The sequence below is a fragment of the Teleopsis dalmanni genome, chromosome X (genome assembly GCF_002237135.1).
Source record: "Teleopsis dalmanni isolate 2A chromosome X, ASM223713v2, whole genome shotgun sequence".
Lineage (NCBI taxonomy): Eukaryota > Metazoa > Arthropoda > Insecta > Diptera > Diopsidae > Teleopsis > Teleopsis dalmanni.
The window spans coordinates 27,435,061-27,454,880 of record NC_051848.1 but is presented as its reverse complement, the minus strand read 5'-3'; the positions used below and the strand labels follow the sequence as shown (position 1 = coordinate 27,454,880).

The following is a 19,820-nucleotide window of genomic DNA, read 5'->3' as shown; positions in this document are numbered from 1 at the left end:
GATAACAAATTTTGACAAGCACAGCTTGACAAATAAACATAAATGGCTGCCAAATCTTAGTGATAGTGGAAGATTTTTCCAAATACACTGATTTCTCAATAAGAAAGAGTAGAAAAATAAAAAACCGATTAGAATTGAAAAAGAAAAATATAAATAAATCAATTGGTGGTTGTAAGATTGAAAATTAAATGAAATATCCTTTAAGATGTGGCCGAAAACGATCGTAATGTCAAAGGATGAATGCCGTGGCGCATTGAGGAGACTTGGTAAGTTAGTATTGCTAAAGACTTACACCAACCTTAAAAAAAACTTCGCAACAAATGGATATGAAAATATAATATAAATATGTGATGTTGCTGCTATTAAAATAATGCTTAATTATATTTTAGAATTAGAATCATATGCAGCTCTTATAAGTGTGTTTCGCGCCCAAGGTTGTCTCAATGAGGCAAAAAGCAAAGTGCTCGAGGATTTGCGAAATATGTTTCGTATTTCCCAGGAACGACATCGGGCTGAAGCGCGTCGTGTATCTAATGACGAACAACTGTGTACAATTGCGGAAAAGTACGTTAGTTCTGCTTGTTACATATATTCGCAAATTTTTTTTTACCGATTTTTTTTTTTCGTGGAAACTTTAGTTTAGCTGGACCGAATACTTGGCAAGAATGGGCTCGGGAGGGCCGACGTCCATTTCCACTTTTGGCGCGCGTACCACCACAAACTGCTTTAAATATTATAGCAAACAAAATTGCTGCTAAGGTTACCAGTGAAAATTCAAAGCTTCCATTACCTTCTGAAACAGGTGTAGAATATAAAAAATTACGTACAGGAATGGAAGCAGCAGACAAGAATAATGAACACTTAATGCAGCCAGCAAATATTGTCACAAGTAATCCTGTAAGTAATATTTCTCTACTTAAAACGATTTGCATGTGCATATACTTACACACGTTATATAATTAATTATTTAGTACATACATACATGAAATTATACTCTTTAAAATAGGTAATAATTATTGATACAAAAAATGATTAACTAATAAATTATATTTATATTATACATGCAACCAGCAAGTAATATATCAAATCAATTTGTATTGACTATATAAACGTATATACATATATATATGTATATAAGTCTATATATTGTGTTATTTATATAAGTATAAACATTTGTACCCATGCTAAATATGTAAGTATATATATCGATATATGTAATTATCTATATTATTTATTAGTTTATATCTATAATAATATATATATTTTATGCAACATATGTGTACCACGTTTTTAACACACCTCAACCCGCATTAATTCAAAATGAGTTAATTAAATACGCACGTATAAACGCATGCTGTGATCATAACGAAAGTTCGCGTTTTTGACATATCACGTTAAAAACGCGAAATAATGCATATAATATGTCAGAATACAATTCTGATCATTTTGAATTTATGCTTCATATGTCATCATTATCGGATATTAGCGGCTCCAGCTGATATATACAGTCTTGATATAGGATCATTTACTAATTTTGGGTCTTAATGTTTTATTTTTTTCAACAAAACTTGCAGAAAAAATATTCAACAAATTTTTTAAGCATACTACAATAATAACGACTTCAATTTTTTTTAATTAAGTGAACTATCAAAGGCACTATATAGTTATTAGACATAGTCATTGATACCAAATCAACTTTTCGACACGGAAAGTTAAGTTTTTTTACAAAATGTTTAAATATAAGTGTTTACTAATTTTAATATAATTAAATTAAAAATGAGATTTAACACTTTAAAACATGGTTTAGGGATGCCGCTATATATTCCTTAACCAAAAAATTGTAGCCATATTCTATTGAATTACTAACTTACATTTTTGCATGCGTTGTGAATAAATTATAATTACTAAAATAGTTTTCTTTAGTTATTTTTACACATTTATTCACGGTGTATCAAAACACATCAGCTGTTTTTCGTCAATGTAAACACTTGGTATTTTCGTTAAATCAGTTCAGTGAAAAAACGTAATTTCGCTTAACTGAAAACATAGTCTAAGAGCTGTAGCGCATTGCGTAGTGTCCATATAACCATGATTTTCGTTAAGAGTCGTCAGTAGAGAAATGAAAATATTTTTATTTTATTTAAATGATAGGTTTTAAAGTTTTTATTTTCTAAATATATATATTATTATTACTTGCGGCACTTGTTCACTTGCCAGGGTTGCCAACTAATATTTTAGTTAATATTAGTTAATATGTGTATATTATGCAGATTTAATTAATATATGCTTGATTGAAAATTTGTTTAACATATATTGTATATTTAATGTTTGTGTATACAATATATTAGGGATATTCACGAGTTCGATTAACGAGCTCGGCAACCAAGTAAAAGTGCAATCAGTCACGCTAATTCGTGAGCACACCTGATTGTGTCGATTTGTTAACGACAGCTGTTAAAATCAGCTGTGTTCTAACGAATTTGTAAATTATTGTGGAAACAAAAGAAATTCTAATATAAATATCAATGTTATGCCGAAATTAAGTAAAAAAAAACAAAATTGTTGACATTTTTATAAAAAATAGTCTAAATAGAATAAGATGGCTTTATATAATATAAAATTTAAAATAATATATATATTAATTTATTAATATTTAAAATTTGACATGATTTAAGAGGTTTCAATATGCTATATATTAGTTTTTAAAAACATTTTATAACAATTTTTTAATAAGTTTTAAATAAATTAGAAAATAACTTATAAATAAAGTAAAATGAGTAATGTTCATACTCGAACAACTAAAGACTCTTCTTGAATTATTAAATAAATCAAAACTAAAATGAAAATGCGCTTTGAAAATAATTAAAATTTGAATGAAGAACAATTTTGAAATGCTGCCCATACGAAATGCTTAGTATAAATACTTTTTCGGAGTAAACTTCTTTCTTATGTATAAGAAAGATGGCAACATTGAAAATATATTAAAAGTGCAATATAAATGTTGGTCAAAGCAAAGCCTTGACTAACGTAGTAACGCATTACTGGACATGTATTTTGTTATTGCTGCTTTGCACTTTTAATACGTTATTCGGTTACCGAGTGCGCTACTCGAAGCTGTGAATACCCCTATTGTTTTCTTTATGATTCTTTATGTTGTTTTCATGATTTTTAAATTTGTGTAATTTTTTAATTTTGTTTGAATTTTTGTTTACAAACTTTTGAGAGATGACTGGAATATTCGTTAATATTTTCAATGAAGGTTCACAATAGTTCCCTTATTACTTTGGTAACATTTTTTTCTGTAGTTGCTGAATTACTAAACTGAACTAAACTAAACTAAACTAGGTGCTGTTGTTTTTGTGTAACCCGCCGGGACCTGAAAGCAGATAACATGAAATGATTACAAGACGAATACATGGGTAAAGCAGTGTATAGGTGGGGTTGTGGTACAGGGAGTGAAGAAAGGGAGAGGGTATAATTTGACCTCTTCCTTTTTGATTGGATTTGACCTGGTATAATTTGAAGCTAACCAGGATGCAGTCGAAGAAACCTAGCTACCTCAAGGGGACGAGTCCAAATGTCGATTGGAATCAAATTAGTGTCTGCATGTGGGCAAGAAAACAGATGGGCGACGTCATGGGGCGTGAAGCTACTGTTAGGGCACACATTAGAAATGGACACGTTAATGCGTGACAAGTAACTGTTAAGCACATGGCTATATCCTGATCTCAATTGAGATAGGACCTATTACTACATGGCACCGCTGCATTGTAGTGGTAAGAGTTCTTTATCTGTACCCGGATTATGTTTCGCTTCTAATTAATAAACCAACTTTTTTATCCTACATTTTTAATTATTAGTACCATAATAATCGAATTGATTAGGTACTAAGTAATTTTACCCAAAACAGGACTCGAACCTGATACTACCCAAATTGACAAAAAACGAATATTATTAGGTAATATTTATTTTTTTTTTGTCAATTTAGCTGTTTTTTAATTTTTCCTTTCATTATCTTCGACACAAAAATGTCTGGTCTTGTACTTTTTTAAAAAGTTTCTCCATGAATCCAATGACAATGGATTGGGTACCTTTCCACGTATCATGATCTACGCCACCCTTTTAGTGACATGGTTTACCTTACTGTCGTTTATTATGAAATCTGTTAGAAAAAAATTTTCTTTTACGAAATACATAGCCCGTTTAGCAGATTCTGCTTCTACAGTAAGCGCATAGTGTTTCTGCTTGTAGCATCTCTGAAATCGTCCTACATAATACATGCGGCCAAAAATTTTCTATAGAACTTTTCTTTTAATGTAGCTATAGCAACCATTAGCTTATGTACCTGTAAGATAATGTACACATATTGATATAGTTTGGCTTGGATATTATTGTAAAGTTTTTGTGTAGGGTTTGTTAGATTTAAACGGCGGTTGGCGTATTTCTTTATTCATGATGTAAAGTAATTGAAGGATAGTAGATTGTTTTTGACTAATGATGTTTTTACCATATTGGGATGCTCACTCTTAAAGACTAGAAGGGATATTTCATAGGAGGTGTTTGACAATACTATATCCCTATAATTTAGGGCCTGTTAGATTTTAGCCGGTTGATGACCGTATGTACTACTTCTGTGCTCGGTGGAAGTAGCATTAGGTCATCTTATTATATGAATGAATCCTCTAATTTTTGGTGCATTTCGCATCAATGCTAATTACTTTTAGGATAAGCAAATATCCCTCTTTGTCCTTGGAATACGTGCAGCGCGGTACTGTTTGGTACAATTTCAACGTCAACGTTATTTATTATTTAGTTCATAGATCAAATTTTTCTCAGGTTGTTTCTCTGTTTTTTTTTATGAAATAAAGTTAGTTTTGTTATTATGCACTATTCGTCGTCTTAACTGTAGTTGGGATTAGCATGTTTCTCGCCTCCGCTATATGCATATAAATCAATTGTGGTTTCTCAAAGTTGAGCTGTGACTATAATTATTCTTCTACATCAATATGTTTTAATCCCTTCAGCTATCCAGTTCAGCATTTGTGTTATTATATTGTATATTGTATATCTGAGATAAGTTATTAAAGTTTTTGGCACTGTATTCAAAATATATAATTTATATACAATACGATTATATATTTTATATATAAAATAACTACATAATTCATATATATTATAATTATATAATTAATATAAAAATATTTATATAATCTATATATGATATAAATATATGATTTATATATATGTTTATATATTTATTCACATTTCTTATTGATTAATATTATTTTTTTACTTATGTTTTTTTTGTTAATTTTTTTATCTTACAAAATAATGTAAAAATTTAATTATATATAAATAAAACTTATGAAGTATTTGAAATAAATTCTTACTCTTATTTTTTTAATTTCCAGTATCCAGCGCCGAACATACCTGACGGCCCAAAACGAACGTTAAAACGAAATGCCGGTGAAGGCCAAAATGCACCAAGCAGAAAACGAGCTGCTAATGAACCAACAACAAGGAAATCACCAAATATATCAGCACGTAAATACCTACATATTACATCGGATGGAAATTTAAATGAACCTCCACAGACAAGTGTACAAAACATGTACGCTTATCAGAGCAACATAAATCAGCCAATGGAACAAAATCCGCCACCACAACCACAACCACAACATACACCCAAACCGCGAGGAACAAGGCGTGCACCACAAAATAAGCGTCAAGACGTGCCACCCAAAGTTAATAAAAGAAAACAGAATTTAGTATTGCAGCAAGAACCGCTACAAATATCCTTGAGAATAACTCAACCGCAATTTCAATATGAGCACCTGCAGAGTGGAGATCAAATCTCACATCTTGACGCACAAGCCATTGTAGCCAGTGCTGATTACTTAAAAGTGGATAATATACCTGAGAATGAAAATGGTTCTTATGTAGCGCCAACATCCAGAAAAGATGTTACAAAAAATTATGCCAGATTAAATGTGCCAGCAACTATCACATCAGGTCAATTGCAACAATTGCAAAATGTCAATCATACACCAACAATAACAACTACACTGAATGCTACATCACCCACAACTCCAGTCGTCTTCAATAAACTCGAAAAGCAGCCATTTTCAACGCCTGTAAAAAAATATATTGTCGAAGATCGTCAACCAACAATAAACAGTCCGCAAGGATCTCACATATTAACGTTTCCGCATTCCTCGCCATTTTCGACAACTGCAAAATTGCGTGGCGTTAACACCACAATCTTACCGCCTGGAACAAAAATTACTGCAAAAAGAATGCCCACATCAACAGTTGTGTCTGCAGCGGCAGTGAATAACGCTAATGTAAGCGGACTTTCGGTGTTAGCCGATCAGGCTTCAATGAGTCCAGCTCTCGCTCATCCAAGTACAAATGAAGGTTTGCAACAGCCAGCGCAAGGTAAAGTACTTACCACGAAAATATTACCGCTAATGCTGGGCGCTTCAGGAAACAGTGTGAACAGTACGACCACAAATATCACACCAAGCAGTTCTACACAAATAACTAAAATCGATATTTTGAATAATGGAGCTAATGTAATAGGTGTTGGAAGTGGCACAACTCACGCGGGCACTACCTTGGGTGGCGCCACAATTATGAAGAAGTTACAATCTCCTGTTATGCTCTCTCAAGAACCAAGTGGTAGTGGAACAACTGGCACCAATATACATCTGACGTCTGTTGGTAGTAGCAGTGCAGGCACAACTGTTTTCCGCAAACCCTCCATCATAAAAACCAATATTCTCGGCCGCAGTACGAGTAGTGTTTCTACAAATGCTGCAACGACCGCAAAGGTAATGTACTTAGACATATACGTGTAACGGAGTTTTTAATATTCAATTTATTTTTGAAACATAGCTTACAAGCGGAAACTCGAATCCAGATGGGCCTAAAATTATAAGCAATATTAAATTAGTTCCCACAATATCAGCCACACCAGCAACAGCAACGCAGCAACAATACCTACAGCAGCAACTAAAGAACGCTAACACTGGCCTGCGCACAAGTGTTAAAATCTGCCAATCCGCCAATGGTAAAGTATTCATACAACCAGCAAACGTTGATGCAACGAAATCTCGAACACAAACGAGTACCCTACAAAAAAATTTAGGTATGCCATTAGCTACTTCAGCTCCGCAGCAAGCAAACACTAGATTTGCAATACAAAAAGTTCAAATTATACCAGCGTCCATGTCGTCGCCGACACTACAAAACTCAATAGCGAATTATCAACAAACACAGCAGAAGCACATTTCATTTGGTAACAAAATGTATATACCAGGATCGAATACGGTGCGTACGGCTACAGGTTCCATAACTTTATCTGCAGCAAATTTAGCTACTGACGACAATGAGAGCAGTAGTCAAGGTACTATAGTTAGTATGCAGCAGAAACAAGCTGAGAATGGTGGGAAAGCAAATGTTCTTCTCATTGGACCGACGAGCTCAACAATAGAAAACCAGAAACACAACACTACAGGAAATATTCTACAGTCCCCAACTAAACCGGACAGTGCTCAAATGATTACTGAAGATACACCAATCGACATAATTGGTGCTCCTATTCTAGTTAATAACAGCGGTAACACTATTCAATCAAATGCACACGCTATTGAATTGAAAGGAAAGGTAAGTGCTAGTAAAATTGATTGATGATATGTAATAGGAACTTATATTTTATTTAGGGCGGACATGAAGATGACTCAACATTTGTGTTAGGTGCTACCGATTGGGAAATGGAATTGGATCAAGCCACTGCATTTGCGGCAGTCAATAAAAGCAATCAGCACGGAAATGTGAACAAAGCAACATATCAACATGACCATGTACCAATACTTGTTGATGATAGTTTCGAAGATGAAATTATTGTTGAAGAAAATGAGGAGATGTCCAGTTCTAATATCACTGCCAACACACATTATGCAGACAATGAACACTACAGCGTAACTAATATAGAACAAAAACCGGGTGAATTAAGAGCAGGCGTTGAGCACAGTGGCACCATTATAATACAACCTGCTGATTATGCAGCTCATTCTGAATTCGAAGACGCCATCGGTAAGTAGATGTAACAGTAAGGGATAAGTGCTTAATTTTTTTTAATTAATTTATTTAAATTGTTTTTCGGTATTGTTAATTTGCGCATTAGCGATAAGTGCTTATTGGCTGCCAAAATAATTCATCAAGAAATCAATAATCAAGTGTAAACAAGATTTGTTATAAATTTTCTATTAATTAATGTGTTTTAAACAAAAATATTGTAAGTTTTAGTTTTTTTTAATGTATAATTATTTGTTTTATTGTTTTTAAATATTTTATTATTTCAGTATTTAGCATTCATTTAAAGTTAATTTGTTTTACTTTATAAGTTCGTTTTGTGATATAGAATATAGTTTAATTAAAAGTGAGCAATTCAGATTGGGGACTTCAAATATGAAATTAATCCAAAATTAAAATATTTATGTCGAAGTGAAAAATGGAATTATTGTAAATCAAAAAAATATATGGGTTACTCGGTTCGACTCAGCATCGTACGATTCCATGATACGATGTGCTAAACTGTTACTTGTCACGTTTAATTTCTTCGATTTCCAACGTGTACCCTAACTATAACTTCAATCCCTATGGTTAGGTTAGGTTGGACTGCGGCCGTGCACTCAAAAAAGCTTGAGCTCAAATAATGGCCCATTGTAATACCACAGGATTGGCATTTGTTCAGACATAGACGAGACGTGAGCATATGAGCGTACAACTCCTCCATTAGATAAAAATAAACTAACCTGACAATTCTATAAACTTGGCTAAATCTCTAATTTTGCAGAATGACAGCTCGGTGAGGTCAATAAGAAAAGATTTTAGATTTTTTTAGCTAAATATGGGCATTGACACATGAGAAGGAGCACAGTTTCTTCCTTATTCCTTTGAATAATAACACAACCACGACAAAAGTAATTATAGAGCAGGCTCAGTTTCATGTCTACCTATTATTCAGTGACTCGTCAACACCGATACCGTAGTGCTGAGTAGGTTATACCTTAGTTGAAGTAGCTAATTGATACGTTTTTTTTTTGTACAGTTTAGACCGGGTCAATCCAATTATCTAACATGAGGACTCGTCTGTCCTGTTTTGCTTGGCTGTATTCAGATATTTTTATTTGACCGCCTCTCGGCATTATGACTATTATCAAAGTTTAGTACCACTTATGATGTCGACCATCTGTTTTCTTGCCAGGTGCTGACGTTACTGAAGACTAAGCATTTTGCAAAAAACCTTTTTCCGTACGCTATATACCGATAATTATAAAGTTTTTGAGCTGCTATTAAGTACACTGGTAAAAAAAAAATTATATATGCCAACTGGCGCCAACTAGTTTATGTACCAATATTGTTAGTGGGTTAAATGAAAAAAATTTTAAACTTTGAAGTCATATATTTCGTTAACTAAGTTATATTCCATACCAGAGTGAGTAGTGGATAAAGTTGTTCAACAATCTGAATTTATCTACTTCTGTGTCCAAACCTCCAGTTATCTACTAACTGAAGCTTTGTCACTGTCATGACTCTATAACAATTTTCATGTTTATCAACCAATGCCACGGTGTATTGCCTAATGACAATACCCGGATACGGTGAAGGCTAGCTACCGAAAAAAGAAAAAAGTATATATGTAGCCCTACAAACTATAATCTATCTGATGTTCGTTTAATAATGTGTTGTCCAGGTCTTTAGCCACCAGTTAGTTAACCGAAACTCCGTCATCCTTATAAGCCTATATCTACATCAGTGGCTATTGGCCCCTGTCCTCAGCACATCGCGTGTGTATATTAAGATATACTCGTAACGATTTTAGGATTAATGCTCACATCAAGTAAAAATAAAGTTGGATATTAACCTTTAGTAGGTTAAAACGTTTTTCTAATCACGAAAATATCTCAGTTATTCTCAGTTATACTCTCTTCGGTTAGAAGTGGCTTTCAACTACAAAAAATAAAATACCGGGTGACTGTGCGACGTTGACTCGCCCATGTCTTAGTAAAGTCATTTTTTTTTGCTTCGATTTAATGAAAAAGAAAAGTAACAAATAATATATTATTAAAAAAAATAAAACAAATAAATTAAAATATTTGAGTTTGAGTAAAATTTTAATGCCATTAGTCTAAAAAAAATATGATATAGTAAAAATTTTTATAATTATATTTTTGAAATAATTTAATTTAATTTTTAGCTTTTTAATATGGTAGTTGCATTCGTTACAATAAAAATAAATTAAAATTAGAAATCATATTGTAGATATAAAATTGTTACTATTTTTCACGATTTATTTATTATTATAGAATATAGTTTATATATTTTATTTTATTTTAAAATAATTTATTAAATTATTTAAAATTTTCATTTAAATTATTATTTTCATTTTTATCTTTATTATTTGATTTTTTTTAATTTGTACATAGAAATCGATGAAAACACTGCTATTGAATATATTGAACACGATCCAAATCCAGGTCCAGAAGACAACATGGACAAGACTGATGGTATGCATGCAAAAACAATTACAGATAGAGAATATGTAAAAGATTTGGCAGTTACCTACGCAACTAAATAATTGCATAAAACTGGTATTCAGAATCGAATACCAAAGAATTCACCTATTCACCTATTCACCTCATCTGTTAAGTTAAAACGGTAGGTGACAATTACAATATAGACAAAAAATAGAAAAAAGGAAATATAAAAAATATGAAGAAAGAAATATAAGAAAATTATGACGTTAAAGAAAAATCAAAAGAGAAGTTCTTGCTGGCGCATTATCCCAAAATAATACTAGTGGGTAACAGTGGTCCTTTTTGGAATAACTTTTTAAACATTTATACTAGCTGAGCTTTTATTATTGAATGCTTATTCCTTAAACTAAAAATTATGTTAACTTATTTTTTACTATAATCTTCTAATCCGTATAGACCTTTTGAAAGTATTTTTACATAGAATTATTTAAAATATTTACCATACAACAACATTTGTACCCAAATACGTTCTGAAGAGCGTTAATTATCTCTTTAGACTGAAATTAAAATGTGTTTAAGAGTTATAGTTGAGCTTGTTTTACTGATTTATGCATTCACTTTGGATTGTTATATGGTAGCCGTAGCAGTTGTGCCTTTCGCAGGACAGTTTATTTGGGTTACCTTGCTTACGATCTGTGGAGATCCAATGGGACTCGTGAACTGCACTTTATTTTCGATGGCGAGTGATCCACAGAAGTTCTTATTTAAAGACAGGCAGGTGATTTTTTGGAGAGTCGAGTGGTACTCCACTCCACTGTCTGTATAGACGAATAACTCTGGGATGTTTACCCAGCCGCATATGGAACCAATTTAGAGAATTTGACCCGATCAATATCTAGTTATTATGAGCTCTTGTATCAATACACCGTTAAATTGAGAGCTTGAATATATTATTTGAATATATTATTATTGAGCTGCCATACTTGGTACACTAAAAGAGTTGTAGCAACCTGTTACCTGCATCCAATATTACTTTCAATACTTCTTCCTTAATCAACTAATAAAATGTAAAATGTAGGTATCCCGATGAATATTAACTATTAAAACCAATGAGAGAAAATGCATTGTAATTATTTAATTATAAGACAATGGTCTAATTGATCAGTTAATTAAAGTACAAACGACTGTTATTTTATAGTTTATTAAAATTTTGATAAATTGGCTTTTGTCGAACATGACCTTCGGGGAACGAAAGTCGATATATCGAAATATAAAATAAATAAAAAAAAAATAAATCAATTATTTAATGAATTAATAAATAATAAATAAATTATTATATTATATTATTATACTATATTAATATATTGTATTATTATATTATATTAATGTATTATATTATTATATTTTATTAATATATTATATTTTGATAAATCGACTTTTGTCGAAGAGAACCTTTGGGGAATGCAATAAAATAGTGAATTAATAAATGAATGAATAAAAAAGTTGATTAATAAATACATTGATAAATAAATTAAGAATGAAATACAATAATAAATAAATAAATTAATTAATTATTTGAAAAATAAATAAATCAGTAAATAAATAAATAAGTATATAAACAAATTTAAAAATTGACCATCAAATTAATAAATAAATCAATAAATTAATAAATAAATAAGTTAATAAATAAATATTAATAAGTAAATAACTAAAAATAATAATAATAAATAATAAAAAATAAAAAGTAAATAATAAAAAATTAATAAGTAAATAAATTAACAAATTGATCACTAAAAAAATAAATAAATCAATAAATGAAGAAATCAATAAATAAACAAATTAATTAATTATTAAAAATAAACAAGTCAATAAAAAAATTTATTAAATTAAGTAATTAAAAATAAATGAATTAATATAAAATAAATAAAATAATTAATACATTAGCTTATAAATTATATATATTTGTATATATATAAGTTATATACTCTTATATATTAATTTATAAATTATTTCAAAAATACATTCATGTATTAATTTATAAATTAAGGAATAAATAAATAATAATATTAAAAATGCATCTCAAAAACAATTTTTTTTATTATATGAAATAATTACTATAGTTATACTGTTTTAATTAAAATAAGTTATGTATGAAGATAACTTAAGAAATTATATTAAATTTATTTAAAACAATGAATTTTTATTAATAAACATATTAATTAATTATTATAATTATTTAATACGAAATGAATTTAATTAAGTTTTATAATTATAATATTATTTATCTGATTTCTGTGACTATAACTATATTATTTATTTAGTATAATAATAATATAATATAACGTTACGTACTTAATTGCTGTAATTATTATATTAATATTAAATCATTATAACTATAAATGAATTTTCATTTTGCACTAAATTTTATTTTTTTGATTTGACTAATTTTAATTATATTAAAAATTATTAATTATATTTAATTGTTTAATATATTAAAAAATTGTTGGATAAATGCAATAATTATTACCAAGTTCAATAATGAATTATTATTGTTGGGTATTAATATGAAATAAAATATAAAGTACAACTTCACACATCAATATTGGTGCGACTTAATTAAAAAATAAATTTTTAATTTTTTAAAATGTTTTATTAAAAAATACAATAGATTCCCTTATAAAATGAAGTTAATTACATTACTAAATTGGCGTTTTACCGACGATCTTTTGTAAAGTTAACAATTCTGAGCTATTTTTTTTTTCTCTACGTTATATGTAGATATAGTTTGGCTCTCAAGCTCTTTTTGGTTCCGATTTTCGATTTGGTGCTGAAATTTTTTTTCGGTTTTCGTTACAGTTCCGAGTGATTATTTTTTATGACAAACCGATCTTAGTTTCGTAATTCTTTCTAAAACCCTATTGTTATAAATAAGAATTGTTCTTGAACTTTTTATTTTCATTAACTAAAGTTTTAACAATATTGATATATATTAATATATGAAAGCGATGTAAGCGAGGAGCAGCAACTTACAGTCACAGTCCAGTCTTCGCGAAGTTAAGTTGTCTAAGTGGTCTTTGCGGTTGCGCGAGAGCGGTTGGTTGTGTGGTTTGAATAATCCATTATTAAACTTTAACTTTTAATTGACTTTAACTTATATAAATAAATAAGTACACTAAATAATTAAACTGAATTTTACATATATATTGTATGGTACTGAACTAAAATAAACCAATATATTTTCTTAGTTTCATTTTCGATTTTCGCTCTAGTAAAAATATCTGTTTTTTCGGTTTACGGCTTAGTTCCGGTTCAAATCTCTGATTGTTTGTACAATAAGCTATAAAGCTATAAATAATAATAGTAGCTCTATGTCCACATTTATAATTATCAAACATTTATTAGTAAATTTTTGTATGGAATTTGTATGAAAAATGGCACTAAAAATGGTGTGTACTTGTTGAGTTCAGTACAGTAGTGTAAACGACGTACTATAATATTTTACTTTATAATCGTTTACGTTAAATGCAATTTTCACATATTTAATAAGAGTTCATATAATGTGACGCATATTTATTGTGTTATACGGGAGTCTACTGTACGTAACTCCATTTTGTGAACATTAGATGTTTAAGTGTTTTATAAGAAATATTTTGTTTTTTTTTTTATGCATGCATAACACCAAATTTCTTAACCACTTATATATATATAAACTAACCTTTACTAAATTATTTTAAATTAAATGTTTAAATAATGATGGTTTCAAAATCGGACTGCTGTTACTCAAATTCCGAATAAAAAAAAACTATTAAACACCAAAAAATTTTAATTAAATAAGAACTTTTGCTGCGAAAAAAAAAATGTTTTATAGAATTTTCTATGAAATGGTTTATTTTGGTAAATATTGAATATGGAGCCTTCTTCAATACATCGATTGAAAATATTTAAATGCCATTTTTAAGGAAAAATATTTATTATTTAATTTATAAACTTGAAAAATACCGAAAATATTATTTTAATAAATAATGAACATAAATTATAAAAATACTCCTATTTTAATGCCTCAGCTTATTTCATCCACAAAAAGAGATTTCATTGGTTCCAAAGTCAATACTTGGTATGATACCCTTTCACTTTTAGCACTTTGTCAAATCTCTTCAGCATTCAACTTACAAATTTTTGGGTTGTTTCTGGAGTAATTTTCATTCGCTCTTGTAAAATAGACTTTTTCCAGTTTTCTTTGTTGGAAATAGTATATTGCCGAATATTTTGTTCCAATATTGGTCATCAGATGTGAGCAGATGTGACCAAATCAACCAAGACTGTACAAACTAGGTCTTATGTTTTGGGTCGTTGTCTTAGTAGAAGCGAAATGTTTCGGGAATTCCAAGTTTCACGGAACTCTGGAGTAAATTTTTTTTTTTAAACCTTGAGGTACATTATTTCGTCCATATTACCATCAATAAACTCCAGATTCCAATGCCGGCGGCTGACATACAGATCCAAACCACAATACTTTCACTGCTATGCTTTACTGTAGCTTTGAGCTCAGTATTAGGTTTCCGCCACACGTAAGTGATGCCATCTGAGCTAGAAATAGTGAATTTAGACTCGTCTGAGAATATGACGTTGTTCCAGAAGTTTATTTTTTTGTGGGCATGCTTCTAAGTATAAGCAAGCTGAGTGCTCTGACTTTTTTTTTGCTTATGAAAGATTTGTTTTTAGCTTTTCGACCATTAAAGTGGATTTCCGCATTGCACGTCTTGCCTAGTTCTATCCGTACCTTCCTGACTATATCGGGAGCATTTAATTTTGAATTCGACTTGATTTTTCTAACAATATGTATATCGCTGAGTTGTCAGCTGAGTTGAAAATTTTATTTGGTGCATTTCTGCCAATATTTTGAGTCCTATTCTCACGAACAAGCGTCTTTAAAATGGGTTAGCACCCATTTTTCTCTGTGCTCAATTGTAGTGCGTCAATTCATTTTTTAAAAAATTACTTATTTATTATTAATTATCCAAAATCACACTTTAAAATATTACTATATATTACCAAAAAACTTTAGAAATATTACGGGAAAAAAAAATCCCGTTCTACAGCGCGACATACTGACGACTAAGTGCAAATGATAATTTGGATGAAATAAGCTGTGAGCTATAATTCTGCGATCGGCTCTTTCCCCTTTGAGCGAAGCAAAAACACATTTTATGTTCTTTGTTTCATTTATTATGTTCAATAAGCGTGGCTTTCCTCACTTACATTAAAAACTTTATTGTTTTCTAATTCATTTTTAAGATACAGTGTCTTAAATATTTAAAACATTGTTGGATGAAAGAAGCCGAGAGCCACTGTATATATATGGGTCCTTATTACACACTAATTTTATTTTTTATTTTTAACTTGTCATCACTTGGGTTGCCAGCCATTTATATTTATCTCTAAATTCTACAACAATAAATATATATATATATATGTATTTATATATACATATATATATATATATTAGTAGTAAAACATGACCGCTTCGATTGGGTCCTTATTACACATTAACTTTATTTTTTATTTTAAACTTGTCATCACTAGGGTTGTCAGCCGTTTATATTTATCTCTAAATTCTACTATATATATATATATAAATATATATATATATTTATATATATAATATATATATATATATTATATATATATATATATATATATATGTATTTATATATATATATGTTGTTATATACATTAAAGTATGTGAACAGAGTTTATTTTGTCAAGCTTAATTTCGGAAAATGGAGCCTCCATAACGATTTTTTCGTTACGGGTACCACAGACCTAGTATTGATATATATATATGTTATATATAAAAAAATACATATATGCACATGCATGTAAAAAAGAAAGTATGGAAAAAAGGGAGCTTAAAATATTTATAGAAAAATGAATGTATGTAATTCAATGTAGAATAAAAAACAAAAAATTAAATTAAAAATATAAAAATGTAAAAACACAAAAAAAGGAAAAATATGTAAAACAAAATATAAAAATGACAAAAAAAAATTAATTTTTGTATAACAAAAATTTTATTATACATGCAACAAAGTTTGCGTTAATAATTTATTTTATATTAAAAAGTGTATGGAAATTTGCTTGTTTGTAAATGTGAATTGATGTTTGTAATTATTGAAAAATTTTATGTACATATATATGTATTTATTACACATATATATGTTAATACTTAACATAAAAAAGTAAGTTAAATCAAAAGGAAAATATCTTGAAAAACTATAAAGAATGATATATATATATATATTCAGTGGTTTGTCTCTGATAATATATTTTCGATGTTAAAAAGAAAGGAAAAGAAAAAAATGAAGAAAGTATTGTTGAAATATGTGGAGAAAATTAAAATAAAAAATTTCACTAATTTATCTCTCACACAATATATAATATATTAGCAGAGATTGTTTTTAGCAAATTCTTTTTTTATAAAAGACAACAACAAAAAAAACAAAACAAAACATATTTATGAGAAATATTGTAAGAAATCTATGTAAATCATAAAATATCTTCAATATATTTTGTCAACAAAATCTAAATTAAACACTTAATTAAATTAAATTAAATTAAATTAGTTGAGAAATTGCTTACTTGTTAAATATGCAACACGAATAATAACCAGTTTGTTTAGAAATAATTTATTTAAAATAAATTTTTTTTTTATCAATTAAATACAAAATAAATTTTGTTAAATTGAATAAAAAATTAACTAATTATTATTAAATTTAAGAATATACTAATTAATTTTGTTAAATCACATAAAGAAAAAACACAAAAAAAAAATTCATAAAAAAATTTAATTATAATTAAAAAAATTATAATTAAAATTTAATTATAATTGCTTAATTGTAATAAAAATTTTTTTGTTAATTTGTATATTTATTTTTGTTTGTAAACCATAACAATGCTCATTAAAACTATATGTACGTATATTTCTGAATATGTGTATATATTTATATTAATTATGAAACATAAACATACATACATTATATATTAAATAACAATTGCGAAAGCGATTTGTTACATTCAGTGCAGTTTAATTATTTTCAATTTAAGAAGAGTTTATTCGTTTTATAAATGTAAGGCTCAAATGTAATATTTATTGCATGTAATAAGTTATAAATTAATTTTTAAATATTTTAATGTTTATTAATTATTGTGAAATGCTTTAATTTGTATAAATATTGTAGATTTCCTTTTTATTTAAGTTTGCGTTATAGTTATAAAAACATGAAAATCATAAAAATAATGATAAAAAAATAATACAAAAAAAAAATAAAATAATAAAAAAAATAAATAAAAATTAAAAACAAAAAATTCAAGTTTTTGTAGCAATAAAATAATTAAGAAAAATAGTTTTATATAAAAATTTGTTGAATTTTATTCTTTATGTAATTATTATGTAAACTGAAAATTTAAATAAAAATATAAACGAAATTATTTAAAAAAATGTGTTTTGTTAAGCTTTTTAGTGCGTCAATATTTAATTATTTAATTACTTTCTTATAAATATTTAGTAGTTATATTATAATTAAATCATATATAGATATTCAGCGTCAGACATTATAAACGATCACCAAAATTTTAGAATTCGGTCGATCACATATTGTTATAGAGATATATACTTTAAATAATATAAACATAAAAGAACCCATACATTAACGTAAATGGGGAATTAGAATCTAAAGTTCTTCCATATAAATCATATAAAATATCACATCACTGTATAAGTTTCCAGTTAGATACATTTATTTATATAAAAACTGTTGACAGCTTGATACTTATATGTATATATGGTATATTGACATTGGTATATTGATGCATATATACAAAATTGATAATTAGTTTAGAGGTAGTTGTTGTTGTTATAGCCCGCAACAACAACGGGGTTGGTGAACGACACTTGGTGTTGTTGTTGTTGTAACCCGCCGGGACCTGAAAGCAGATAACATGAACGGATTACGAGACGAATACATGGGGTAAGGAATGGAAAAGGTGGGAGTGAGTGTTGGGATGAGGGAAGGGGGAGAGGTGGGAATAATTTGAAACTAACCAGGATCCAGTCGAAGAAGAAGAAGGTTCCAAGAACGGCCGGGTCTACGTCCCAGAGCCACTCGTCAAAGACGACTAAGTGCCGTTCGACCACCCCCAAAGGGACTACACAACGACACTTGGTCGTCGTGGCCTGTGTGGTAAATTGCTCGGGTCATATATGTAGTGGTTTCGGCTCTGGTAAGATTTTGTAGATGAAATTTCCTGGTTTTCATTTTTTTTTTGTGTGGACTGAGAGTGCTTGCATTGTAGCTCACTCTTGTATTGCTAGTTGTCGCGATGGTAGTTTTAGCAGTGCTCCCGTGCCAGATTGTTGTTGACCCATGTGATACTAAGGCACGCCAGCTTCTGTAATTTGCCATATAGTATAATGGGTCTAACCATTTGTGTGCATAACCAGAAGGCAATATTGGGGATATGACTTCAGGATTTTCCTAGAAGTGGTTCAAAGGTTTCCTAGTCCAAAGGTTTTTCTTAGCCTTTTTGGTTATAGAATTGAGGTGTACTTGCCACATGAGTGTTGTGTCCATGTTAATACCTAAATATTTCACCTCTTCTTTTAGGAGTACCTCTATCCCATTTTTTGTTAATAATTTGTTTATAATATAACAAATTCACTTACTGTCTGTTAGTAAAACAAACACATAAACCACAGCTATATATAAATGCAAGTTAATATGAAGTTTAAGTGATTTTAAATAAATTTAATCCTCAGGGCGACGTATTATAGTAGCATTATTTAACAAATAACTATAGAAAAAAATATGATATAAGAAATTGAGAAAAAAACTTTTATTTAAAAGTTAACTTAAAGCTTTTAAACAACAATAAAAAAGAAAAATGTTATTATTTTATTTCATAAACCATCATATAAATATTTTTTTTATTTATGTATATTAGTTATAACAACTTATTTTTAATTTATTTACTTTGTATTTCGAATGTACAAAATGTGATACATATTTATTATAAAGAAAGGTGCCCAAAATTTATTTAATATTATTTTTCAATTCAGATAAATTATACTACATTTACACTGACCCAAAATCCTTCATTTTTATTGAATCATTTTAAGTTGTGTACAATTCTCATTCTTATTTTGTATGGCAAATATTGCTCTATAAAAGCAGTTTTTAATTATTCTAAAATATTTCTATACAATAGGGGATTTTTTTT

At 28.8% G+C, this 19,820-nt stretch overlaps 1 protein-coding gene across 2 annotated transcripts; it reads left to right on the top strand.

The window, feature by feature from the left end:
* Positions 1–11,218, top strand: LOC119689614 (BRCA2-interacting transcriptional repressor EMSY). Of its 2 annotated transcripts, XR_005253466.1 has the most exons (8): positions 1–266; positions 390–564; positions 639–897; positions 5,412–6,833; positions 6,898–7,668; positions 7,725–8,097; positions 8,189–8,299; positions 10,494–10,579. XR_005253466.1 is itself a non-coding variant. In XM_038104480.1 (7 exons), exons 1-7 carry the CDS (start codon positions 206–208, stop codon positions 10,643–10,645), a joined length of 3,213 nt encoding a protein of 1,070 aa, XP_037960408.1. In that variant the 5' UTR covers positions 1–205; the 3' UTR covers positions 10,646–11,218. The 2 variants fall into 2 exon arrangements, 1 of the variants encoding a protein (XP_037960408.1); XM_038104480.1 differs by lacking the exon at positions 8,189–8,299 and having other exon boundaries at positions 10,494–11,218.
* The last annotated feature ends 8,602 nt before the right edge of the window (positions 11,219–19,820 follow it).